The sequence below is a fragment of the Tenrec ecaudatus genome, chromosome 3 (assembly GCF_050624435.1).
Source record: "Tenrec ecaudatus isolate mTenEca1 chromosome 3, mTenEca1.hap1, whole genome shotgun sequence".
Lineage (NCBI taxonomy): Eukaryota > Metazoa > Chordata > Mammalia > Afrosoricida > Tenrecidae > Tenrec > Tenrec ecaudatus.
The window spans coordinates 145,851,501-145,878,791 of NC_134532.1; the positions used below are offsets into that span (position 1 = coordinate 145,851,501).

Below are 27,291 nucleotides of genomic sequence, written 5' to 3' on the forward strand. Positions count from 1 at the left end.
TCTTTCTGCTCTGGTGGGAAAATTCACATTCAACCAATTTCTGAAAATACATGTTCAATTGCCAGTGGGCTTGCATGTGGATACGCAGCTTATACTGTGTAGTTGATGAGCAGGAGCTGCTCCAGGCGGGCGCTTGGACCTGTCAAACATTCTTCAAGCCTTGGTGATCTATTGATTAAATCTGTCTTCATACATTTAAAAAAATGAATTCATGAGTCTTAAAGATCCCAAAGACCATAAAACCTGTGGTAAAAAATCACCTGCCAATTACAGCTATAAATAAGTAAAAACAGAGCTCTTTTCTATGTGGATTGTGCCCATGAGAAGCATCAGGATGGAATGCAGTTTCCTGTCATTCAAGGGATGACCACTTAAGGGGGAAATCTGCTCAAAGACAAGTGTTCCCAGGCCAATGCTTTATCGGACATGCTACTATTCCAGACTGGATTTTAATGTTAGACTCGCTCTTCAGCCCCGAAAACAAATTACATAAAACTCTATAGTGGTGGTGGGTTTTTATGAGCCAGATCATTAGAAGACATCTTAAGGTCAGTGAAGGAAACATTCAAGCTGAGAATGATCCGCAGTCAGATACGCATTGTTCTTTTCAGGGCAATGTCATCCTTGGGTCTACAGATGAAGGACTCCAAAGACCATGGGGAAAATACCATGACCTCTATATTCCACTTGCCCCCTGGAGAATATACATCTGATTACAATACAGATAATTGCAAAATAAAATTTATTATGCTGCTCTCCAGAGACAGCATCAAAGAAAGGAGAGATTCTTAACTATCGAGGATCCTGTATCAAGTTAGGGCCAGAAAGGAGAAACATGCAGAGCCTCTGACCTTACCCTCTGTCCTGTAAGCGCACTGTTTCTCTTGGGGCATGGGGTGGAGACTGAGTAGGTAATCTTGTCTGAGAAATCTGGCAGGGAGGTACTGCCAAAGGACTGTGCCAGCATTCTGTCTAGAGCTTGACTTGAGACAAAAGCTGATGCAAAGTAGACTCTCCCGCAGTGGGCCATGTTACACCATTACCTGTTAGTTACTACAAAGGTGATGTAGTCTCTAATGCTCCTCTCCCAGAATTCCCACTGGGGGCGTTAGAGAGCAAGCGTAAGAAGCAGTATCTTGGGCATTTCTGGCATTGGCACTGTTCCTCGTCAACAATCCCCCATGCATACACATAGACATGGGGTTTCCACCTAAGTTTTGCCCATCGCTTGTCTGCCGCTCATGAGACACCAGAATAAAGAGTGTACCTATTCCTGGGCAGCAAGTTGAAGGGAATTCGGGGCAGAGGGCTCATGATATGATCATTCATATGCTTGTAGTCCCAAATATTTAACCAAGGCATTGCCTTCCAGTCAGCCCTGTCAGAAGGTTCCGTGGACAAGAAGAGAAAACACGAGAACTTACAACGTAAGCAAGGTGTGACCTGGTGATGATGGCTGAGCTTTTAGGAGCCACAGTGATCCTGAGAGAGGAGCCAGACGCCAGCCGAGGCCCCCGGTGCTCTGACAGCGACACCTCCACTCTCACGGCCAATGTTGTGGTGGTAATGCCATCTGTGACGGCAAACTCCATGCTATCTTCCCGGGCAGAAGAGCCGTCATGTCTGTACTGCAGAGTATTTTTCTCAATATCTTCATACGTGAAGGGGTCACCTTCCAAGGACAAAGCAAATTGCAATACCAGTGACTCCTGGGAATCATGCTTTTCATTTATACAACACCTTTGTTGTCAGGTTTTCAAAGTACATAGAGCATCATAAACTCTGAGAGCTGGGAGCTAATTAGTCCACTGCCCACCCCAACCAGGACTGCCTTTATCCCAGCATGAAGAAGGCAAACCCCTGAAAAAGGGTGGTCACCTGTCCATCAATATTTCTCAAGGAGGCAGGCTCACTGCCATACAAGGTAGCTCATTCCACTGGTGATAGCTCTAACGCACCTTTTAAAACAAAAATGTTCTCAAATCACATTGAGCCAAAATCTGCCGCCTGTGAGATCCAGTCATCATGCCTCGTTCTGTAGAAATAAAGACTAAGCCTACTTTTTTAAATGTTAAGACAGACTGGAATATAACCTTTTTCTAACCTAAGAAAATCAATTATGCTTAAGGAATTTGTACCAGATCTTCATTTTAATTGGGAGTAGTAAGTGCTGTTTTCAAATTTAAGACTATCTAAAAATTGAAAAAATATGCCAGAAATTTAGAAATGCAAACACATCAATTTGAGTGCAGATTCAGGGTAGATTTGCTACATGTCATATTTAAAAAACAATCAAACACTTCACTGTCACTTAAGTTTGGGAAAACAGGATTGAACAAAATTAAAATGACCTTTTTAATCACAGGAATTATTAACACGGTAGTATCTGTATTAAGTATTAAACTCAAATTTGATGGGTCATGGAACCCTTTATGAGAACCCTTTATGACTTGGTCTCAGAAGTCCCAGGGAATCTCACAGAACACGGTGTAGGAAATGCTCTCCTTAAATGCTCCACTCGCCTCTACTTTTGGACAGACTACGGCTGTAGTAATTAGCATTATGTAACGAGGCTACATCATTTGTCCATTCTCTGCATGAGCGCCTAAATCTTCACTTTGCAATGTGTGCTGTCTGCTTCCCTGATGCCAACAGCTGACATGCCTGGCTGCTGACTGGAAGGTCACAGGGTCCAATAGACCCAGAGACAATTCAGCCGAAAAGCCTGGCCATCTGTGTCCAAAAGAATCAGCGATGGAAACCTCAAGGGGCGCAGTATTTCTCTGATGCATCGGAAGTGACTTGATGGTAACTAAAATCTCACAGTAATACAAACACAGGTGAAATATTAGCTAAAAAAACACGACGATCACTGTGGAGCTTCTACAGTAGCCAGTTCCCTTCAGATACCACACGTTCATCCCCATGACACTTCAGTGCAACACCATTCCCACCTGGGGGATTGCCACACTCATCCTGCTTGCTCTTACAGACTCGGTGTACCTTCCAGGGCCAAGACCAGCTCCTACCAGGGATATTGAGAAAGGTGCATTTTAACATGTTCTGGTGGGAATTAAATACGAGGGTTTGAGCAAACTGACGGTTGGAATAAGCAGAGAGCGTCCCATGGCGATTATTCTGAAAGGGATACTGTGCATTTTGGTATTACAACAACAACAACAAGAATCAAACCCTACCATCGAGTACATTCCCAGTGCACAGAGACTTTGCTCTATAAAGGCTGGCTGGGTTTGTTGTTGTTTGTTTTTTAAATTTCACTTTCAGGTCTGTCCTGTGTGTGTTTCTGTACTCTGGACACTCACCATGTGCTATTCTTTAAAGCTGGAGAAGGCACAGTAAGTAGTGTTTGGGAAAACTGGCCACATGATTAGCAACTGAGAACTTAACACCGGATCCCCTGGGCTCCTTGTTCTCATAGGCAATGCTCAGAAAACGGCTCTCATTTTTTTTAATGGACGAAGATACATGTAATTAACACCACCACAGACGCAAGTATCCAAAGTATTGTGAAGAATCACAAACCATCTGGGGAGGACAAATTAATCTCCACGAACAAACTATGAGAAGGTGGCCGTTGATACCGCCCATGGCGTTCTAAGGGCATTTACTCAACCTTCTGAAATCAACCAGTTTCACCTACAATTTGAGGAAACAGCTCCCCAGTTTGCAGGGTGAGGGCGGGGGCACAGGAGCAAGTTCTAGTTAAGGAGGCCGACTGTGCGTTTGTGTTCTTTGCACGCAGAGCCTCGTCGTTTTGCTCGCAGACACATCGGTCTCTACATCTTGCATGAGATACACAGAATTGACGCAGAGCAGAGAGTCTCTCCCAGCAAGTTCAAGGGCAGAGCGAGCTACCTGCGACCATGGGTCCTTGGAACTCAGCAGAGTACTTCAGGAGCACGCCGTGCTGCGGAGGTTTCCGAAGTTCGAAGGAGAGCTCGTCAGGTGTGGTGTCAGCACTTCTTACTAACAACCGAAGTCCTGTGATCAGGAAATAAAACATGGGGGGCGAGAAGGGCCACAGGAAGAAGTGTGAGCCGTGTAGACAGGCAAGTCACAGGGCTAGGCTGGGAGTTCCCCAGGGGGTAAGCTGATGGTTATCAGAAAGCATTATTTAACTCCAATCAACCACAAAAGGGTGAAAACTGAGAGCACAGTGTAATTCATTCTCCTAACAGCCTGCTTACAAGTAGTTCTGAATTTCAGAACATCTTTTTCCCTCTTTATACAAATGAGGACACGGAGCAGGGGAGGCCACAGAGAGGTCAGTCCTGACCTGGTGGGCTAGGGTCCTCCAGAAATGATTCCCAGTAATGGTTTCTTGTTTTTCATCGTTTCTCCCCTTCTTTTCGGTCTGTCAGTCGAGAAGTCCCAAGTCCCTTGAAGGGTGGCTAAAGACTAGACGGATTTGCAGATAGGATTTGTTTGTACGTCTGACGATGATTTACTTTAGGCAAATCTCACATGTAGAAACTGGATAAGGATCTAGCAGAACACATCCGACTAAAATTGCAATATGCACTGTGTGCGGATGAAGACTTCTTGGTAAACAAAAGGCACGAAACCAAAAAACGCTCCTAACCCATAAGCGTTATTGGCAAAGATAAAACTGCACACACAATGACGGGGCCATCTCTAAGGCCCTGGACTGTGAAGTTAACTGTGAGCTGTCATTTCTCCAGTTATTCTACTTCTTAAAGCAGCGGCTCTCAGCCTTCCTAATGCCACGACCCTTGAATACAGTTCCTCGTGGTGTGCAGACCCCCCAACCAGAACATTATTTTCGTTGCTACTTCTTAACTGTCATTTTGCTACTGTTATGAATCGGGTGATCCCTGTGAAAGGGTCGCTCGACCCCCAAAGGGGTCACGACCCACAGGTTGAGAACTGCTGTCTTAAAGAGAACACAGGAACCATCCTTGAAAGCTGCTCCCTCTCTTCCCTCTCAGCTGCTACTGCATATTTCAGTGATGGCAACAAATCAAACTCTGGGAGGCAGGAAAATAAATTCTGTGTTGTATTCAATCACTGAGCCTTGGCCTCTGAAGGGTTTCTTTCCCTCTCTCGGTGGTTGCTTTGATTTGCATGGAAATGGGAAGGAAGGTAGGGAGGAAGGGAGGCTACAGGTAAGAATGCATAGACCTCCTGGAAGAGGAGGCCTCTGCATGTGGGTAACCATCAAGAAGGGCTGAGCAGGACTGCTGCTGAACTCTGGCTCCGTTTCCCCAGCCATGTCTCTGTCTGGTTCCCAGTTCTTACCTACGGAGGTGCTGCCTCCCTGGGCGACCCCAAGGAGTGGCGCTGCGAGCTGGAACACTGGGGGCTGCTGATCCGTGGGGAGCAAGTGAATGGTGAGGGCCATCTCCGGACTTGCGTGCTCTCCGTCCCAAACTAGAACGGGTAAAGCACATGCACACACATCACCTTGTGTCTGGTCACCTTCACATTCTTTACGCAAGCATGCAGCCAGAAGCTGCTTTAGGTTATCTGGGCACTTTGCAGAGATGTTAATAAATGGAGAAAGGAAGCGAAGCAAGCAAGGTACGGTGTGCTAGTGTGACCAGACTGATTTTATTGGCTATGAAAGGGCCCAGAGATCCATAAGCCACAACATAACTCCATGAGGTGGTTTTGATAAATGTTAGTGGAAAGAAATTTTAAATAGGCTCTCTGAAATGATGCTGGTAAAGGCTTTTTTGTTAAATGAAAATATTTTTTATTAAATTCATTCGTCCAGTGTTCTAAAGAAATAGTCCCTTTCATGGAATCTTTTTCAGACCCGACGTGCCTACGTTTCACTGAAAACATTCTACTTTTAAAGGCCACATGATGGCTATTGCTTGGAAGCAACCCAGTTTGATCTGGACATTATGCACAATGCCTTAAATAGAAGACACCTTTGTCCAGTAAAACAGTGACCTTAAATTTAATTTCCCTGGATTGTCTGACAGCGAAGTGAACACAGGGCCCTGGGAAAAAATGTAAGAATGGCTTTCCTCTTATTTCCACCTCTCTAGGCCTCAATGCAGCCTGCCTTCTCTAAAAGCCCAGTTTGAAAGACTACCTGCACCACCACTAACGCGTGTTTCTCTGAGACAGCCGTTAAGGAAAGTAATCCAGTACTTATTTTAAATCTGTGATGTGCCTACATATGAGTTGGTTGTAAGAAACCTGTTTCTTTCTTCTGATTCTTCCTTTGTCCCAATTCATTAGGAGTCTGACATGTTCGTAAGCAAAGTAAAATATTGCCCAGTGGTTCCGACTACTGATTCCATTCAGGGCTTAGATTTGTGATTTTCTCGGGAGCAGATCTACAATGTCTGATTGGACTTGCAATATATACCCCATGTCCCAGAGACGTTATGAAATATCTCTACTGAAGAAGGGTCCAAAATAGTGTTCCTGCTTTTTTATGTTCCATCTCTTCCTCTTTGTGCGTGATCAAACGCAGGGAAAGATGGTTCTTAATTTGTAGGGGCTCAGGAACATACAAAATATGTGTTGTTCCTTGCCCTCAAGTTTGCTCCTGCTCACGGTGACCTTCTGTGTAAAGGAAAAACCTCGGCCAGGTCTTGTACGAGCTTCACGGTCTTTGGTATGTTGGCGCTCACTGTTGTTGAGCATTGTGCCAGTCCATCTCACGGAAGGTTTCCGTGTTAGCTGACTACATACTGCACCAAATAGACAGCCTTCTTCAGTGACGGGTCTCTCCTGATGAGGAAATCTCACAGCCCTTGCTCCTCCAGATGACTCAAACCGAACTCCCTGCTGCTGAATCAGCTGTGTATCCGAGAGACTCTGCAGGGCAGAGGAAAACTTCTCCTGTGGGTTTCCCAGACTGTAAGTTCACATGAGAGCAGACAGCAGTGGTCCTCAACTGTCCTAATCCGTGACCCTTTCATACAGTTCTTCCTGTTGTGGTGACCGCCCAACCATAAAATTATTTCCGTTGCTACTTCATAGCTGTCATTTTGCTACTGTTTTGGATCAGGTGACCCCTGTGAAAGGGTTGTTTGACCGCCAAAGGGGTCGAGACCCACAGGTTGAGAACCGCTGTTCTAGAGCCTGGCTGGCAGTTTTGAACTGCTGACCTTGAGATTAGAAACCCACTGAGTAACCTGCTCTGCCACCTGGGCTTTTTATCCTTGTTTTCAAGGAACATCAAACCAAACCAAACCCAAAACAAAACTCACTCCATTGAGCGGCTCCTGACTAATTACAGCAACCCTCGAAGGCAGGGCAGGAGAGTCCCTCTGGGTTTACAAGGAACAAAAAGCCTCATCTTTCTGCTTGAACTGCTGATGTTGAGGATACAGCCACTAAGCCATCAGGGCGCCTTCTAAAGAACATTAGGTTTGATTCATTCTAAGCTGGATCTGATTCCAGTCAATGGTAAGGTTAATATTCTCTACCAACACCAAGACTTTCTCTTCTGCTTTCTTTTGCTCATTGTCCAGCTCCCACATGCACATGAAGCAGTCGACAAGATCATGCCCGGCTTGACTCAGGTGAACCTTGGTCATCCAAGAGACGACTTTGCTTTCAGAATTCGTCCCACAGGACTTTACTTTTGATGTCACAATGATTTTGTTGGCGAGGGCGAACTTCAGCAACCCCTCAACACATTATGTTACAGCTGCAGAATGTGTCATCGCTGGGGGTAGGATGTGCAGGTCACACCGGGTGACACTGGTCAGAGATGTGACACTAAAAGGCAGTGCTTCCGCAGAAATTTATTATTTTTCAATAAGAATAAATTAAGCTACAGCAAAAAATCCATAGTGACAGCAAGAATATTTTCATGAGTCCATTTTACAGGTACTGATAGATGCAAAAGGCTAAAATTGTATACAAATGTATTTTCTGAACCTCCTAATGCACTTCAGTCAAAGCTGCCATTGTTGCCAAATAAAATGGAACTTTGAATCAGGTGTTGCCTCCACACGTGACAAGCAGGTACTGTTGTTTCCATCACTGCCTGTTAGAGTTGCTGATTTTGTCAACTTTGTTGATGTTTGAGCTACTATGTTGTGGTAATTGGTAGTTGTGAATTTTATCAATAACACCTTTGAGAATGAGCTGGTAATCAAAAGGGGAATAAAGGTTTCCTCTCAGTTACTAATAATGTTGTAACTGATGTAATTCGATGTAGAAAGCTTATGAAAGGCAATCTTGTTAGTACACATAATCTAAGAAATACTACATGTAAGCAATTTACAGTTATATTTACCACACATTATTCCATGATTGAAATGGATAATGACCATTAATTACTTAGAATTCACTACGCTCTAGAGGAGGCCGTGGGGTAGGGTGGGAGGGAGCCCCAAGTTCTCACACTGCGTGACAGATCCTAGTGGTGCCCCTGAGCAAAGCCCCTTACAAACAGCTTTGGTTGCGTCCTAGAGCTCCTCAGTGCCACCAGGCATGCCCTTGCCTTTGAAAGTCAGTGGAAAAATAGGGATTTCCTGGTAACATGTTCTATAGGCAAGAATATCACTCAGGGAACAAGGTTTTCCAAGGAAACTTAAGAACGTACGCCAATAAGATGTTCGCAATGGTATGTTTCGCCTTCTCGCTAAATTATGTTTCTGATTTCTCAGAGCAGCCACGCTGCTCTTGGGAATCCCCCTGCCCCCCGCCCCCTCCCCCAGCACCTCTCACCCTTTTGTCTTCCTGACTCCAGGCTTCCCTGCTGAGTCCTATCCTGGGCTTGAAGCTGCCAGGTCAGCCAGGTCTCCTGCTCTTAGCTGATTAACCAAGTGAGCTCTCTTCCTGTGCTGTGTGGGTTAGTGCCAGGGCTCTGGCTGCCTGCTGCCTTAGCTACGTTATGCTTGAACTTGCTGTTGTAACCCCTGTGTTGATCCATCTTGCTGAGGGTTTTCCTTCTGGAATCTCTGACCCTCAGCTTTACCAAGCATGAGATCCTTCTGGACTAAAGGACGTGAGACGAACCTTGTCCAGCTCACTTCCGGCTGCACTTCTTCCACGACAGGTGTTTGTGCTGCTAGCAGTCCGTGGTGTATTCACATTTTTTTTTTGCCAACCCCACAGTTCAAATTTATTTTTCACTCTTCCGTACTCATTGTCCAACTTTCACAGGACATACTGCACAGGGAAAATCTGTACAAAAGACCTCTACGGGGGTTAAAGAGCAAAGATGTCACTTCGAGGACTGGGGTGCCCTGACCCTCGATGTGACATCACTGCTCTGGGGACACGTTCAGAGAGCTTCTGTAGTAGACTGGCCCGATGCAACATGTCCTCTGATTTCCCGACTCCACCTTCCAGAGGTGTTGGTTGTAAACCCAAGAAAAATAAAATCTTGGACAACTACGATCTTTTCCCAGGTTACTGGGATGGCACTCACTGGTCCAATTGTGAGGACAGGTATTTTGTTCGCATCCAAGTGTAATCCACACTGAAGGCTACAGGCTTGGATCTGTGTCAGTCAATGCTGCAAGACCCTTTCACTGTAGGCAAGCAAGGCATGTCAACTGCATATTTTAGATTGTGAATTTTTCTCCATTCCCGATGCCACATTCTTCTTCATACAGACTGCTCAGATTATGTGATCACTGTAGACAATGAGTAAGTATGGTGAAAGGATACAACCTTAACCCACAGCTTTCCTCATTTTAAATCACCCAGATCCCTCTGTTCTAGCCAACAACTGCCTCTTGGTCCACGTGCAGGTTCTGCATGAACACAGAAAAATGCTCTGGAGTTTCCATTCTTTGCAATGTTTTCCATAGTTGGTTCTAATCCACACAGTCGAGCACCATGTAGAGTCAGTCAACCAGAGACCTACATCTTTCCGGTAGTCTCTATGATTTTAATGACATCGGCCACTAATTTCTGCATTCGGTTGGAGCCTAGCTTTCTTTGCAATAGGCACAAATAAGATCTCTTACAGTCGGCTGTCCCCACATGAGTCCTCCACATTACTAGCACAGATCGGGGAGCACTTCCAGCACTGCATCCGATCACCGGGCATGGCGACGGCTGCTCCTTAAAGCCCCAGAGCCTTGTTTTCCACCAGCACCTTCAGTGCCGTCCGCACTTCCTCAATCCCGGCAGTTCTGGATCCTATGCTACTTCCTGAAGTGGCCGAATGGCAACAGGCCTTTGTGAGGCAGTGACTTCGTGCATTCTTCCCATCTCCCTTCCTTGTTCGCTATTTTGCCAACAGAATCCTTTTATATTGCAACTCAAAGCTTGAGTTTTTTCTTTATTCCTTTCATCTTGAGAAAATGGCAAGTAGTTTCTTCCCTTTTATTTTTCTAGCACTTGCATGCTGCTGTGATACTGGAAGCTACGCCTCAAGATTCAAGGTCACCCATGGTGGGCAGGCAGCGAAGCTTCCAGACCCACTCCCTCGGAAGAAGGCGCTGGTGGTCTCCTGGAAACCTGCGAACAGCAGCGGAGCCCTGTCTGCATAGTGCCAGGACATGAGCCCCTCAGGGTGGAAGGCACTCCAACAGGACTGTAGAGGAACTGTCTCCTCAAAGTAGAGTCAACCTTCATGACACGGAGAAAGTAAAGATTTTGATGGCCTTCATTTGCTCATGTGACGACTCAAAATAAGAACAGTTGAAAACATCCATTACTGTAGACTGGGCATGCCATTTTTCTTAACGCCCAACGAAGGAAAGGCGCTGAGTTTTTAGGAGAAGACTTTCTTTGCCACCAAAATGTATCCTTACATGAAATGTAACAGGACATTGGGATTGGTGATGCTAATGGACTCGCCAATCACAACTACTTAAGGATGCAATCTATGATCAACTAACCTCCCTCTAGACCTGCTAAGAAAGCCTATCCCTAGATTGCCCCAGTAAAAGCATCATGTCTGAGACTACTTGCGTTGTTGGCAGGACAGGACACTGGAGCCTTCAAACACTGGTTTATTAACTCATTCTCTGAGCTATAATCATTTATTTCTAGTAGCAAAGCAGTCAATGAAAGGCTCTATTAAAGACTACACACGAACCACGGTGAGTAAAAAGTATGCCATGATGGCAATGCTGTCTCCATTGCTGTTCTGAGAACACGATACAAGAAGCACTGACAATTCAGGATGTAGCAAAGTTCTGATGAATGCACTCATATCTGTTGTTTTTGGTATAGCTTATTGTTAGAATAAAGGAGCTCTGGTGGTATAGTGGTTATGCATTAGACTGCTTATTGCAAGATCCACAGTTCAAACCACCAGCCACTCCAAGGGAGAAAGACAGGGCTTTCAACTCCTGTAAAGAGTTATCGCTTGGGAAACCCACAGAGGCAGTTCTACTCTGACCCATGGGGTTACTATGAGCTGGCATCCACTCAAAGGCAGTGGAGTGAATTGAGTTATTGTTAGAGTAATACCACATATAATGTCATAGCACAAAATTTGCTGAGGTAACCCTGTCTCAGTTGTTCATTCACCCATGTTCCGTGTTATGACACATTGTAAACCTGCTGTATACCAGGTAATTATGAAGCCTGTGGTGGGGGTGGGTATTCAACTTGCTTCAGAACTGACTTCCAACAGAGTCAACAGAATGAAATGGTGTTCTAAGTCAGGGTCTACTTATGTATCTATCTATTATACTCACCTCCATTTGTGGGAATATATTTTTTTAAATTTTACCGCCAAATCCAGGGAAGAGGGAACAGTAAGAGATATGAAATCTAAAATGGGAGGAGGGCGTAGAATGCCTGCTGGGTTTTGATCAAGTCCTGCTGAGAGTCAAATGAAGGTCGAACATAATATGGGACAGAGGGAAGTAAAAAGAAATAGAGGAAAGAACTAGGAGGCAAAAGACATTTATAGAAGTGCACATATAGGCATTTACATATATATTCATGTAATATATGTAAATATATTAATAGGTAACAATAGAGATATAGGTCTGTAGGCATATATTTAAATGTTAAGTATTAAGGTAGCAGATGGGCATTGGGTCTCTATGTAAGTACTCCCTCAATGCAAGAACATGTTGTTCTAATAAGCTGGTATTCCATGGTGCTTAGTTTCTCTACACAATCACTAAAGTCAAAATGGGTGCATAAGCAAATGTGGTAAAGAAAGCTGATGGTGCCCAACTATTAAAAGATATAGTGTCTGCGGTCTTAAACATTTGAAGTTAAACAAGCCACTAGCAGGGAAGCAACAAAGCACACATGGAAGAAGCACACTGGCCTGTGTAATCACGAGGTGTCCACAAAATCAAGTATCAGGCATCAGCAGACCCCAAACAAACAAATATACTGATGCAAATGATGGGGGTTGGAGTGGAGACCCAAAGCCCACCTGTAGACAATTGGACATTCCCTCACAGAAGAGTCACAAGAAAGGAATGAGACAGCCAGTGTGCAACATAGCACTGACATAACACACATCATTCTTCTAGTTTTTTAATGACACCCCCTCACCCCACTATCACAACTCCAGTTCTAGCTTAAAATCTGGCTAGACCAGAGCAGATACACTGGTACAGATAAGAGCTCTCAACACATAGAACCCAGGACAGATTAACCCCTCAGGTATAGTAATGGGAATAGTGATACCATGTGAGTAGGGGGTAGGTGAGGGGAGAAGGGGGAGAAAAGGGGAATCATTTATAATGATTGACGTATAACCCCCTCTTCCCCCATGCCCTGCCGGGGGACACACAATGAAATGTGGGTGAAGGTACAGCAGACAGTGTAAAATATGAAAATAATAATAATTTATAATTTATCAGGGTCCCAAGGGGTGAGGGAAGGAGGGGAAAAAAGAGGAGCTGATACCAAGGGTTCAAGCAGAAAGAAAATGTTTTGAAAATGATGATGGCAACAAATGTGCTTGATACAATTAATGTATGGATTGTTATAAGAGCTGTAATATCCCCAATAAAATGATTTATTTATTTTTTTTAAAGAAAATTTTCCAGAGTGGATTGAACACCAGACAGTCTGGATCCAGGGCTAAAGATCTTTGCCAGCATTAACTCCTTTTAATACATGTTAGGAGGAGAGAGAAATTGTTTTAAACAACACTATTCTTTGGTTTTCCTGGTGAATTGTTTGGCTTATTTTTTCTTTTCTTACCAATGTAAGGCTATGCTATTTTTACTTAACTAATCGTGTGACTTATTTCTGGACTTATGTAGCTTTCAAGTGGTCCGTATAATATAGTTACAAGTTATTATGATGGAGTAACAAGAAAGGATTAGAAAAGAAAAAAAAATTTCCAATAAACTGAAACTAAATTCTGTACCTGTGAAGTGGAATTTCACTGACTCTGGGAGACCTGAAAGAGCAGGAGAGAAAAAAATCAGTTTATTAAACCAACAGGGCTCAGAGATAGATAGAGAATGGCTGAAAGATTAGGCAGAGATGAGAAAAGCCCGAGATGCGCTCATCTACACTGCTTTGGTTTACAGGAAATCACCAAGTCAGTTGCTATTGTTATGTTGAATTTAATGGGGCCAGCCCTAATTTTAAGTAACAAGAAAGAATCACATAGTAGAATAATTTTATGTCCAAGCAGTTAGAGTGATTTATAATATATTCATTCAGATCCCATTTATGCAGTACATAAAACCCTACAAATCAGAGCATGTGGGTGATATCATATATCACTGACAAGGTGCTCAGGTGGGTCAAATCCATTGTAGAACTGAGTGATGCCAGGACATTGATTTATATACTGTAACAGTGTGAAAGATTTATCTCGTGGCATTTATCCCATAGATTATACACGATAGGCTTCTGCTCTCTCTTAAGAGGCTCTAGCAACTCAAGCAACTGTAACGGCCACAGACATAGCTTCAACCATGGCTGCTGACAAGTTTTCTTTCCCTCTAATCCCAGGATAGCTGCAGCTTCTTATAAAGCGGGTGTTGGAGATCCAGGAACGTTTTCATGGGCGATTAGGTTCCCAGTTAATAAACACTGAGGACACTCCACAGAGATGAGACCCTGTCTCTGCCCTCACAGATAGTCCATTGCATTGAGGAACTGCATAGATATATATGAACGTGTATAAATAATGGGAAATAACACTTGAGATATTTACTATAGTTTTAAAAAGTAACTCTGAAGTTGTTTAATCCATGATCAACTCAGCATAAGAAACCACCAGCTGTCTTAGTATAAAAAATGCTCCCTATTAATCACTGCATGATGTGCATACATCTTACAGACTCTAATGCACTGATCTCAAAATGTGTAGACGCATGCATGCCAAGGCACAGACGCATCTAGGGCAGAGACTGAACCCGCCTGTCTTGCAGTCAGAAGCTTTGATTCGCAGATCAAGGGAAGAGAGAGTGTCGTGACGAATAAAGACGTTCCGGCTGAGTGGAAAGGCACACACTGCTTTTAATTAGGAACTCAGTTATTCTTTTGCTCTGTTTTTGCTTCCTTTCAAAAGATGTCTTTGCCAGTCTAATTCCCGATGCTTGCCTGCACCCTTCATTTCTACACGACGAAGCTTCCCTGGAGGCCCCTCTTCGTTCCTCTCACCCACACACCTGTCTGCGCTGTTCTGCCCTCTCCAACCCACTCACATCATTGCAGCACAGCGTTCTTTGTGAAAAGCCATCTCACGCTCTCTAAAAAGGAGCCCCTGGGTGGTGCAGATGGTCAGTGCAATTGGCTGCTAACTGAAAGACTGGAGGTTCAAATCGACTCAGAGGATCTCAAGTGAAAGGCCCGGAGACCTACTTCCAGGCCAACAGCCACTGAGAGCAAAGCAGAGCTGCGATGCTGCGTTGACACACACGGGGTTGCCATTAGTCAGAAATGAGTCCACTGCAACTTACTGCCACCAAGCACCAAGCTGCCAACTCATAGTGTCCCTATGGAAGAGTAGAACTGCCCCTGCGGGCAACTATTTACAGGACTAGAAACCCTTGCCTTTCTCCCATGGGGTGGCTGGTGGTTTCAAACTGCTGTCTTTGTAGTTAGCAGCCCACAGTGTAATCCACTATGCTACCAGGGCCCCTATCTCCTGCAAGGACTAGAGTACTATCTTCAAGCCCTGCACTGGATCCCTCGTGCTCTGGAGATACAGACTCAAATCCTTAACTTGGCTCACAGGGCCTGCCTGGTCTGTCCACGGTCTCTCCCTCTAAGCCAGCGGTTCTCAACCTGTGGGTCACGACCCCTTTGGGGGTGTGTGTCAAATGACCCTTTCACGGGGGTCACCTGATTAATAACAGTAGCAAAGTTACGGTTATGAAGTAGCAATGAAACTAATTTTATGGTTGGGGGGGTCACAACATGAGGAAATAATCTGAAAGGGTCACAGCATAGGAAGGTTGAGAACCACTGCTCTAAGCTCACGTGGCTCTGCTGTAGCTTCCTTCCCCATGAACCAGTCACTCGGACTTCCTTTTAGTCACCTGCTCTCTCCTCACAGGGTCCCCGCATACTGTGTGAGAGGGTGAGCTTTTCCCCAGAAAGACCTGCCTAATCCTTCCAGTATGAACACGTAGCCTTGTTAAGCTTCTGCCTATCTCTTAAATAGCAAGCTTTCCTTGGGGAAGCCTTCACGGAGCCCTGAGTCCACGTCAGTCAGTTTTACATTCTTTTCCCCACTGAACATTCTCTCCAGAGCTCTCGTCTCCGTCTGTGATTATGCAATCTTAATGGAATCGTTTGTCTCTGGATCCCAAACTTGCCGAGAGGATCCATGCCTCTTTTCGCTCACCACCGTATCGCCAGGGCCTTGCCCAGGAATTGACTCCTAAAATCAATTAGCACCGAGCAGATTCTGACTCCCGGAGACCCATGGACATCACTACACAGCTGCCTTCCATGCAGCTTCCACACCGTGACCTTTAAAGATCGCGACACCTTCCTCCAGGGCACCTGTGCTGGGCTCAAACTGCCAACACGTTGGTTAGTGACCCGGAGCTGAGTTGTGGGCACCCCTTTAGGACTCCTGATGGGTAGAGGAGGCACAAAGGGAGGATTTATTAAGTATATGTGGTTACATGTTGGGCTGCTGACCACAGGTCCACAGTTCTAATCCACCAGCCACTCCGTGGGGGGAAAGATGGGTTTTCTACTCCTGTAAAGAGCCACAGCCTTGGAAAGCCAGAAACACACAGGGGCATTCGATCTTGCCCTATTGGGCTGCTACCAGCTGTTACCGACTCAATGGCAGTTAGAGGGCTTTGGCTTTGAGATGCTTGCACACAGCAATAAAGGAAGAAATGATGAACGGAGACCACGGTGAAGAGCCCAGCTGCAGTGCCCTCTAAGTGCACAGAGGGGCCAGGGGAAGCAAGCTGGCCATTGAGAGCCACGGCAAGCCTCGGGAGTGCAGACAAGGAGCGTTACCCGCGAAGGAGAAGGCCATGATCTCCTGGAGGTGGGGCGCCGCCGGGGGAGGTCGGTACAGGATTTTGCCTTGGTTAATGTCTTCCTGTGTGAAATACCGGATGGGAGAGCGAGGCTGGTCTCTGTGTTCGACGAGGCCTGGGGAGAGAAGAACTCAGCATGAGTCCTGACAGCAATTCTGGGCACTAAATGAGCAGAACCATCAGGCCAAGCCTGTGCCCACGCCCGAGGGTAGAGACGCTTTTTCGCTTCAGGAGCAGTTCTTCTTGGTGTGCTAGGGCAGTTTTCAGTTATTCAGGGAAGAAGCAGATACATACGTTCCAAACAGAGTTTCCACTAGGATTTGTTGACTAGAAACCATGCTAAAATGCAACCATGGTGCTTGATACAACTGATGTATGGATTGTTATGAGTCCCCAATAAAATGATTTCTGGAAAGAAAAAAAAAAAGATGCAACCTGGGAGTTCTTGGGTGATGGGCTCCTTCACAGTTATGGATAATGAATTAAGCCCTGCTGGCAGAGTAGTCAAACGTTGAGCTGCTAACCACAGGGTCAGCAGTTCAAAACCACCAGCCTCTCTTTGAGAAAAAGACGAGCCTTTCTACTCTCCTAAAGAGTTCGTCTCAGAAACCCACAAGGTCAGTGCTACCTTGGGCTGCAGGGTTGCTGTGAGTGGAAATCAACTTGATGGCAGGGAGTAGGGACGCCAGGGGTCAGCCCACTTGGGAACAGATTCTCTGACACAGGATCAGTGTAGGGTATGCTTGGGACCAATCCTTTACGGAATATAAAGCGAGCAGACTGAGATCAATAAGAAGCAGAGATAGGTTAGACCAGGGGTCCTCAAACTTTTTAAACAAGGGGCCAGTTCACTGTCCCTCCGACTCATTGGAGGGTCGGACTATAGTATAAAAAATATATAAGAACAAATTCCTATGCACACTACACATATCTTATTTTGAAGTAAAAAAACAAACGGGGCTAAAACACCTGGCAGGGTGGATAAATGTCCTCAGCGAGCCACATGTGTCCGCGGGCCATAGTTTGAGGACCAAGGTTAGACTGATGCCAAGGCACGTAGATATCTCTAAGAACTATGAATGAGAAGCAAAAGAGATGTGGGCCTTGTCCGGGAGCTAACACAGAAGGAATGCCTTCCCTTAGAGCGGCACCCTAAATTTGGCCTGGTAGCCTCCTAAACGCTAAGAAAATCAGTTCGTTAAACCCACCCACGTGTGCCGTAGCAGCCCTAGATAAGAAAGAGAATGGGCCCATGTTGTTGGCTACTTACTGACAGAGTGAAGTGCTGCGTCCACCCCGAGAGGCCCCAGAAAAAAAAAGACCTGGGGTGGGGGAGGCTGGGTGGTGCAATCGAGCCCCATTGGCTGCATGGTCAGCAGTTCCGAACCACCAGCTATTCCCAGAGAGAAAGATGGCTTTCTACTCCCGTAAGGAGTGAGCCTCGGAAACCCCCAGGGCAGTTCTAACCTGTCCTATAGGGTCACGGTGAGTCGGCATCGACTTGATAGCAGAGTTTGAGGGTGGAAAAGTCGAAAGGCTTCTACTTACAAAACACCAGCCATTGAACCCCTGGGGAGCACACTTCTATGACACATGGGGCTCCCTCTGAGCTGTAGAAGCCAAGAGGACCACTGGTCTGACTCTACCTTGAGCCCCACTGCAGCTCGTTGTTGCTGCGAGCGGCTGCGGAGCCAGTTCCAACTCAATCAACCCCACGTCACACAGAAGGAAACACGGCCTGGTCCGGGACCACTCTCAGGGTTGTATGGTAGAGCCACGGTGTCAATCCATTTCCTTGAGGTCTACCTCTTTTTCACCGACCCTACACTTGCAAGCATGAGGTCCTTTGCCAGGGATTGGGCTCTCCTGATAACATGACCCAAAGTACGTGAGACGAGGTCTGGCCTTCTGTCCGTGCTTCCAACAGCACTCTGGCTGCACTTCATCAAGACAGATGTGTCTGTTTTACTGGCAGTCAGGGGTATTTACAATATTCTTCCCCAGCACCATTTTTCAAATGCCTCAAATCTTCTGCAGTCTTTCTTATTCAGTGTCCAACTTTGACATGCATACCAGGCAACTGGACCTTTCATGGTTTGAGTCAGGGGCACCTTGGTCCTAAAAGGGACAACCTTGCTCTTTGTCACTTTAAAGAGGTCTTGTGCTACAAATGTGCCCAATGCAATATAACACTTGAGTTCTGACTGCTGTTTCCATGAGTAGCCCCTGTGGATCCAAGTTAAAAGAAATCCTTGACAACTCTAATCCCTTCTCTGTTTACCACGATGTAGTCTCTTGGTCCAGGTGTAAGGATTTGGGTTTTCTTTAAATTGAGGTGTCATTTATGTGGAAGGCTGCAATCTCTGATTCCCATCAGCAAGTGTATCAAACTTTCATCCATTTCAGCAAGCAAGGTTGTGTTATCTGCATAGTGAAATTTGCTAATAAGCCTTCCTCTAATCGCCATGCCATGCTGTTCTTCAGATAGGCCAGCTTCTCTGAGGATTGGCTCAGCATACAGGTTGAGTAAGTATAAAGAAAGGATCCGGCTGGCCTTCACACCTTTCCTGATTTTAAAACCCTGCAGCTATGTCCTGCTTGAATGACTGCCTCTTGGTCCAGCACAGGTTCCATATGGACATACAAAGTGCTCTAGAATGCCCATTCTTCTCTCTATTCTTAAGGCTATCTTAGACCAGGCAATTCTCCAGAAATTAAAGATATTCCACTGAAATTATTAGATTCTTTCAAGTGAGTTGAAATTCAAAGGTCATGGATCTGAAACCTTGGCACTGACTGACTGGCATCCGGTGAGGCTGTAAAGACAGTTCTTTTCTTTCTTTCCCTCCTCCCTGTTTTCTTCGGAAATGCCTTCATCTTGGTTATTATCTTTGACAACAGTAGCGTGGGCCTTGATTATACCAAGAACAGATTCTGCCGTGACCACTCCGTGCGTGATAACAGTTTTAGGGGCTCAGGATATGCCTGTGGTTCTAAACTCCTCGAGAAGAGAACTGATGCTGTGATTCTTTTTCTTTAAAACAAGGGCATGTGTGAGCCCTAGGGTTGGATCAATTCTGCTGCTAAGAGATTATGAGACCTGAGCAACTTTCTACACAAGGAACCTGGGTTTGGGGTTAGAAAGAATTCCTCCTCTACCCCAGCAACCAGGGAAAGAAGCTTTAACATCAGAGGTTTAAACAATTAAGAAAGGATGAAGGTTAGCCTTTTACTTTCTTTTGATTTTATCAAAATGGTAATAATGGCCTTTCGTTTTTAAAGCTTCAATTTCTTTGTTGGGAATTTGCTAATGTGAAAGGGCCATACCAGAGGCGGGACTGGTTTCAAGGGAAAAGCCTCACAAGTGGGAGCAGACGTGGCTCCAAGGAGTTGGTTTCCCTTGGGAAGAGGGACAAGCAGGCCTTGGGGGCACAGGCTTCTGAAAAGTTAAGATATTTGAGGGTATGGAATGGTGAGGGACCACCTCGCCTCTAGCTACAGCTGCGGATTAACATGTCCTCTGAAGGTCCTCGGTGGGGAAAAGAGCGACAGATCCATTTGGGGAGAGAAACTGAACACGCGTGGCCCAGTCCCTTGGTGAAAAGCTGAGCCCTGTCTTCTTAGCACAGGCACATTCTGCTTCGCTCTTCTGCTGAGACTTCACCAGGGCAGACTGTGACCTCGTAGATCATGCCTGTGCTTGTGGAGCTCAGCCTTTGTGCAGGAAGGGGAGCTCAGCTCCGTGGCTGCAGTGAAACGCTCCCGAGGGTCTCACCCAAATGATGTTCTTCTGTGCAGCTGACAGTCCAAGAGTTCACCCTTTCATCGCTCTCCGTCTGGCCACAGAGCAGTGGAGGGAAGGGAAGGGGAGGATCATCACGCCCTAAAATCTGAACGAGTGTTTCTAAGTCAACTATGAAGCAGGAAGAATTCCCAACTTTTATAACTAATCCAGGCTGCAGACAGGCGCATCATTCCAAGGACCATGCGTTACACATCTTACCTTGACTTGGGTGCAGAGGCTGAGTGATGTTGTATATGATCTCTCTGCCTGGCTTCTCAGAGTTTATGAAGGGCAAGGAATGAGGCTGGATCACAGTCAGGCGGTCTTCTCGGGCCTAAACAAAAGTTTTAAAAAGGAAAATGAAAAAATTTTTAAAAGGGTATAATGAAGGTAAAACCCAAACCTTAGTAAAAACAAACAAATGAACAAAAAGCTAAAGTTGCATTCTGGGCCTTTAAATTAATCACACAGCAAAATTTCCTCTAAGAAGTCTAAAGAAGGATTTGGAACTGAGGATTTCTGAGTGTTTGGGAACCTCACATAGTTATGTGCAGGCAAACCTCAGAGATAATGCAGTTTTCGATCGCCACAGCACAGTGGATCATATGATTCATTTGTTTTCTTTTGTCCTTGGAGAAGGACATCATGCTTGGTAAAGAAGAGGGGCAATGAAAAAGTGGAAGGCCCTGGACAAGACGGACTGACCCAGTGGCTACGACAACGGGCCCCCACATAAGCACAGCTGTGAGGCTGGGCTAAGCCTGTATGGTGTTTCCTTCTGCTGCGCATGGGGTCCCTATGAGCTGCAACAGACTCGATACCGCCTCACTGCGGTAGACATGTAACCTCTACTACACTGTTTGGTGGCATAGTGGTTATGAACACACTGAGCAGCTAATGTCAAGGCCGGTAGTTCGAAACCACCACCCATTCCATGGGGAGGAGATGAGGCTTTCTACTCCTGTTATGATTTACTGTCTCATAAACCCACAGGGACAGTGTGTTAGTCTGAGCAGACTAGAAACAAATCCATGGACACACAGATGTGTATAAGAAAGAGATTTATATACAAGAGCAATTGAACGTTGAGAAAACATCCCAGCCCAGTCCAGACCAAGTCCTAAGTCTGATATTAGCCCGTATGTCTGATACCAATCTATAAAGTCCTCTTCAGACTCAAGAAACACATGCAATGACACCAAATGTAGAAGATCTCAGGCTAGTGGGTAGAAAGTCTTTGGATCCAGGAGCATTGAAAACATCTCAGCGCTGGCAGGGGTCTCTGCCTGGCTTCTCCAGCACCCAGGGCCACATCAGGGTAGGTCCATGTGTCTTGTCAGCTGCTATGTCTCATAGAAAGAAAGTGTTTCCCGCCTCCAGGAGGAAATACCGGAATTCCCAGAATCCTTAGGGGAAGGCTATGCCCACACAGAAGCCTCATTGGCTATGATCTGATTGACAGAGTAGACTCCACCCCTACATGCTTAATCCTTAAATTGACAATGATATAATTACCACAGGAAGTGTCCTATAGGGTCATTCACTCTGCGTCTGAATTGACTCAATGGCAGCTATTAGTCTATAAAAGGAGCCCTGTTGGTGCCGTTGGGCAAATATGAACCCTTAACTACTAGGCTCCCAGTTCAAATCCACCAACCAGTCTGGGGGAGAAAGATGAGTTTATCTGATCCCATAAGATTTACGGCTTTGGAAACTCAATTTTATGGTTATTACGAGTCGAAATTGATTTGATGGCAGTGCGTGGTTAGTCTGTTATGATGTCATTATGACGTCATTTGAAATACTGTGTGAATGGCCGAAATGTGACGGGGAAGTGCAGTGAGCACATGCTGCTGGAAAATGGTGCCGAAGGGCAAGCTCAATTCAAGGTTGCCACAAACCTCCTAAAGTACAAAACCAATGAGGTAGGCCTGCAGCTCCCTCCTTCAGGCCTTCTTACACCCTGACTCTTTTCTCCCCAGCACAGGGGCCCAGGCTTACACTGGTATACACTATGGGGCGAGTCCCAATGTGATCATGGCTTTCCGAGGAAGAACTCACAGTGGAACATGGTTGACAATGAGACTTCAGAGCCGGCTCACCACATCCTCCCCACAGTTGCACCTGGCAAGAAGTACTGAAGCCCCCACTGAAAGGTTTAAGGCATGGCCCCCAAGAGATTCTGTAGAGTGTGCCCCAACACTCAGCTCTGCAAACGAGACCCATATGATGTAGATCAAGATGCTCAAGATGAACTCATCTCCAACAAAAGAGGGTCATCATCCATCATCAGAGATTTAAGAGCTATGTATCTCTAAAGCAGGGGTCCTCAACCTTTTTAAACGGGGCCAGTTCGCTGTCCCTCAGACCCGTTGGAGGGCTTAACTGTAGTTTAAAAAAAAAACCATGAACAAATTCCTATGCACACTGTACAGGTCTTATTTTGAAGAAAAAAACAAAACGGGCAAAAACACCCTGCGGCCTGGATAAACATCCTCGGCGGGCCACATGTGGTCCACAGGCTGTAGTTTGAGGATCCCTGCTGTAAAGGAACACAAAAGTAGCCAATATTGTTTTCTGTCTCCAGACGATGATTCAAAGAAAATACATATTGGTTTTCACTTCTATCTTTCAAGACCTAACAATGAGTCAAGCTCAGGAATAAAAGTAAAGGTTAGTCTAGATGTAGTTTTCCTACCCACTTTTGTGCACAGTCAAGAAAGCAAGTTGCCTATAAATTAACCTGGACTCAGGTGACCCTGTGTATACCTGCAGAATGTGCGCCAAGGGCTTTAAAAGGCTGACTTTAGAGGGAAGTAGATTGAGGACGCCACCCATGAAGAAAGCAGTCAGTCAGTAAAGACTCAGGAGAGAAAGAACAAAACAGATGTCAGAAGAGACGCTGAAATCTACTCTTGGACGTCGAACAGCTGAAGCAGAAGGAAGAAATCATGACTTAAAGAAGCCGACAAGAACATTCCAAAGGGCAACTCGAGAAGACAAAGTATGCTACTGAAAAGTGGAAAGACCTGGAGTTGGCCAACCAAAGGGACGAACACACCTGGCGTTGCGCAAACTGAAAGAAGAGAAGGCAGAGAGTCAAGTCTCACCTTGAGGCCTTGAAAGACTGGATGGGCCACAAAGTAGAGGAAGCCTGCATGAGATGGACTGACACTTGGCTGCGACACTGGGATTATGCACAGGGTGGGGAGTGTTTTTGTCCTTAGGAGTACACTGGGGGCAGCAGCCAAAGTGAAGAGTAACAAAAGGGAACTAATCTGAGCGGGAGCCCCTCCTGGGGGTCACCCACATCCTGTTACCAAACAAAACCATTCCCCACTCCTCCTGGCCCACCCCTGAAGGTGAGCCACAGCCTGAAGTGCTCTGCCGCTCTCTGAAGCCTGCTCCCTTTTGAAGGAATTTCCCTATTTAGGAAAAGATTGAGCAGGGCGCAGTAATGCTCGTGGAAGAGGGCGTGTTCTTCCACTAAGGCATGTCAAGAGATTGAAGGTTGTCCTTGCTGTGTAATTGTCCCTAAGGCATACTTGTCTAGGGAGAGGCAGTGGGTACAGGTCAGGACAACTGCTGGCTGCTGCCTCTCCCCTGACCCCCCTCCAGAGTAGAGTCATATTTCAGGCTGTCGCTTTGGTCCAGAATGCAATGAGCAAGGAAAATCAGAACTGCAGAGAGCAGCTGCTCTTCTGTCTGAAAATAAAACAAGGGCAACAAATTAAAAATATATGCCCTATATAAGGTGTTCACAGCCCATTTCTTGTGCGTACATGCCTACCGACAGGTACACATGAGGGCGGAGAGACCCAGACAAAAATGTGCCGGCTCAGCACATTGCTTCATATTGTTGGTCACTTTATAATTTCCAAATCATAAGAGTAACTGAAAATCTTCGCGGTGGAAGACCACTGGGATTTTTTAAAATCTAGCCATCCTGAAACAATAAGGCAATAATAATAATAAGAAATTATTGTGGACAAAAGACTGCGAAAAAGGGACATGCGTTCTAACAGATATTCTATCATGGAATTTACTGATACTATTTTTCTTCTAATAGAAAGAGACGCTCAGGAGAAAAAAGCCACAACTTGGTTCTTTGAGGAAGTGTGCGGTCTATCAAAGTATAATCCATTTTTCAATTGGGCATTTGGAATGTTCAATACTTATCAATTAAACACAGCAAGAAAGAAGAGAGTAAATTTCCTAGAAATCAATACAGAAGACACTTTTCTATTATTGAAATTGCTATCAACCCAAGATTACAGAATAATGGCTTTTATAATAACCATGTTGCCTTTGATTTTAGCCTTTCCCCACCTTCACCACCCAGCGTGTAGCCACGATCTCTCATTTAGATTACCACAATGGCTCCCCAACCACCGTCCTGCCCCCTACACAGTCCGTTATAGCCCAGTCACCAGGAAACATGAAACTAGATTTCTGTTCCAGATATTGAACGGCTCCCCAATTTCCTGAAAATATAAGCTAAGTCCCACAATGAGTGATGGAGGTTAACACAATCTCCCCATCCATGCCTTCTGCCCTTAGGATACCTCCGAATGCCTGCCTCTTACTCTTGCCTTCATTTACTGTGCTCCAGCCACGCTGGCCTTCTTGCAACTTCTTGAACATCCAAGCATGCTCCTAACTCAGTGTCTCTGCACAGATCAAGATCTAAGGAATGATCTTTTCTCAGATACCAGCATGTCTCTCAACCGAAAGCATTATCATGACAAAGTCTACTTCAACCACCTTATTTAAAATGGAAACCCAAGCCGGCCCTGTACCTACGCTGTCCCCCAACACATTGCTTTTTTTATATAAAACATCTTACTAATGTGCCATGTGTAAGCTTCTTTTTTGTTGTGTTTCGTCTTCATTGCCTATTTCCCTTCAAGGGAATGCAAACTCCATGAAAACAAGGATCTTTGTATGATCATTAGGTGTTGATGGGATCAGGTATCCAGCATCAAAGACCCAGAACAAAAAATATCAATGTGAATGGGGAGGAGTGCAGAATGGAAACCCAAATCCCATCTGCAGATGATTGGACATCCTCTTACATAAGGGTCACAAGGAAGTGATGAGCCAGTCAGGGTACAGTATAGCACCGATAAAACATACAACTTTCCTCTAGTTCTTTAATGCTTCCTCACCTCCAATATCATGACCCCAATTCTACCTTACCAATCCAGCTAGACCAGAGCATGTATATGGGTACAGATAAGATCTGGAAATACAGGGAATCCAGGACAGATAACCCCCTTAGGACCAATAATAAGAGTAATGATATCTTGAGGGTAACAGAAAGGTAGGATGAGAAAGGGGGAGCCAATCACAATGATCTATATATAACCCCCTCCCAGGGGATAGATAACAGAAAACTGGGTGAAGGAAAAAAATTATATATTATCAAGAGTTTATTAGGGAGGCCAGGGGGGGACTGCAAATGAGCAGAAACCCAGGGCTCAAGTAGAAAGAAAATATTTTGAAAGGATGATGGAAACATATGTATAAATGTGCTTTACACAATAAATGTATGGATGGATTGTGATAAGAGCTGTATGAGCCCCCAATAAAATGATTAAGATAATAATAATAAAAAAGAAAACAGGGTTCTTTTTTTGGTGGGTCCCAAGCACCCAGAAAAGTATCTGGCTCATGGGAAAGCCCAACAAGGTTTGTGTCTAGTAAATGAAAAATCCCTCTGTGAAAAGATTAAGCTAAGAAATGAACAATTACAAAACTTTTCACAACAATGTCACCAATTAATTTTCAAAATGTTTTCCATTGCATTTCCCTGTCATGTACAGATTGGCGGGATAGGCATTTTTACACGTCAGCCTTGTGCGAGTGGCTTCAATGTCTAAACCTCCAGGTCAGGATATATCAACAACAGCTCCATTATACTTCCTTCCAAAGAAAGGTAAGTTTCTCAGGTTGACTGTTACCCTGAAAACACTCTCAACCCCCTGGCAGGTCCGAGCACTTAGATGGCACGAGTAACAGCAGAAGACATGGGAACTGACAGTCCTGGTGGGAAAAATCGTCTTTCCAAGCCTTCAGTTAAAACATTAATTTAGTAATATTTTCATACAGCACATACTTAGTCATAACCAAGCACGAGCTACAGGCGATGCGGATGACTCAGATACAGACCCTTCCCTCAAGGAGCCCCGGACAAAGAAACATTTCCCGAGATTAGATTAGTGTAATTCGTGTAATAGAATCCAATTCTATTAGTGTCGGAAAGGTCTCAGGAAAAAAGCACAGACCCAGAAGCTCATAGGCACAAAACAAGTACAGCATGCCCATCCTTAAATCTACACCTACACCCAGAGCTACCCCTTTTAAGTGGATCGGTGGCATCGAATGAGTGCTGGCCCACAGTGACTCTATGCACAACAGACGAGACATTGTCTGGGGCTGCACTGTCCTCACCGTTGTCCCTGCGCCTGCGCCCAGTGATGCAGCCACCTTGTCACTCCACCCAGCCAGGGTCTTCCTCTTTTCACCACCCCTCCATTTACCAAACAGCATGTCCTTCTCCAGGGACTGGTCTCTCCTGACAAGATGTCTGTCCAAAGTATGCAAGACTAAGGCTGGCCTTCCTTGCCTTTAAGGAGCACTTTGGATTTACTTCTTCCAATACAGACCGGTTTTCCTTTTAGCAGTCCATGGTATTTTCAATATTCTTCTCCAGGACCACAATTCAAATGTGTCTATTCTTCCATGGTCTTCCCTTGTCTGTCACTTTGTCATTCTGTGTTGGCTTGATGCTGATGTGATTCGGTGTCGCTATTGTTTCAAATGCCACCAAGGTCACCCTGGCTTCAGCAGAGCTTCCAGAATAAGAACAGACCATGGAAAAGGATTGGCTCCCACTTCAGAGGAAGAAGCCACTGAAAACCTTACACACATGCACATGACACAACTGAAAATACCGTGGCTTGTGCCGAGTGTAACTTGGGCCTAAAAGTAAAATGCTTGCTTTGCAATACTCACAAGAATTCTTGTGTAACAATGCACCTAGTACAATCCGTCTTTTGATCTCTTGACCACTGCTTCCAGGAGCATTGATGCGGATCCCAGTAAGCAAGCCAAAATCTTCGACAACTTTAACCTTTCTCC

At 45.3% G+C, this 27,291-nt stretch overlaps 1 protein-coding gene across 1 annotated transcript in view; it reads right to left on the reverse strand.

Annotated features, from left to right (window-relative positions):
* Window positions 1-27,291, reverse strand: part of FRAS1 (Fraser extracellular matrix complex subunit 1) — a 587,299-nt gene that overhangs the window by 121,102 nt on the left and 438,906 nt on the right. The window contains exons 33-38 of the mRNA XM_075544919.1: window positions 20,368-20,482; window positions 16,342-16,479; window positions 13,268-13,300; window positions 5,281-5,412; window positions 3,877-4,002; window positions 1,425-1,672 (exon numbers count right to left, since the gene is read on the reverse strand). Of these exons, the coding sequence (XP_075401034.1) occupies window positions 1,425-1,672; window positions 3,877-4,002; window positions 5,281-5,412; window positions 13,268-13,300; window positions 16,342-16,479; window positions 20,368-20,482 (792 nt within the window). The remainder of the gene's footprint in view (window positions 1-1,424; window positions 1,673-3,876; window positions 4,003-5,280; window positions 5,413-13,267; window positions 13,301-16,341; window positions 16,480-20,367; window positions 20,483-27,291) is intronic.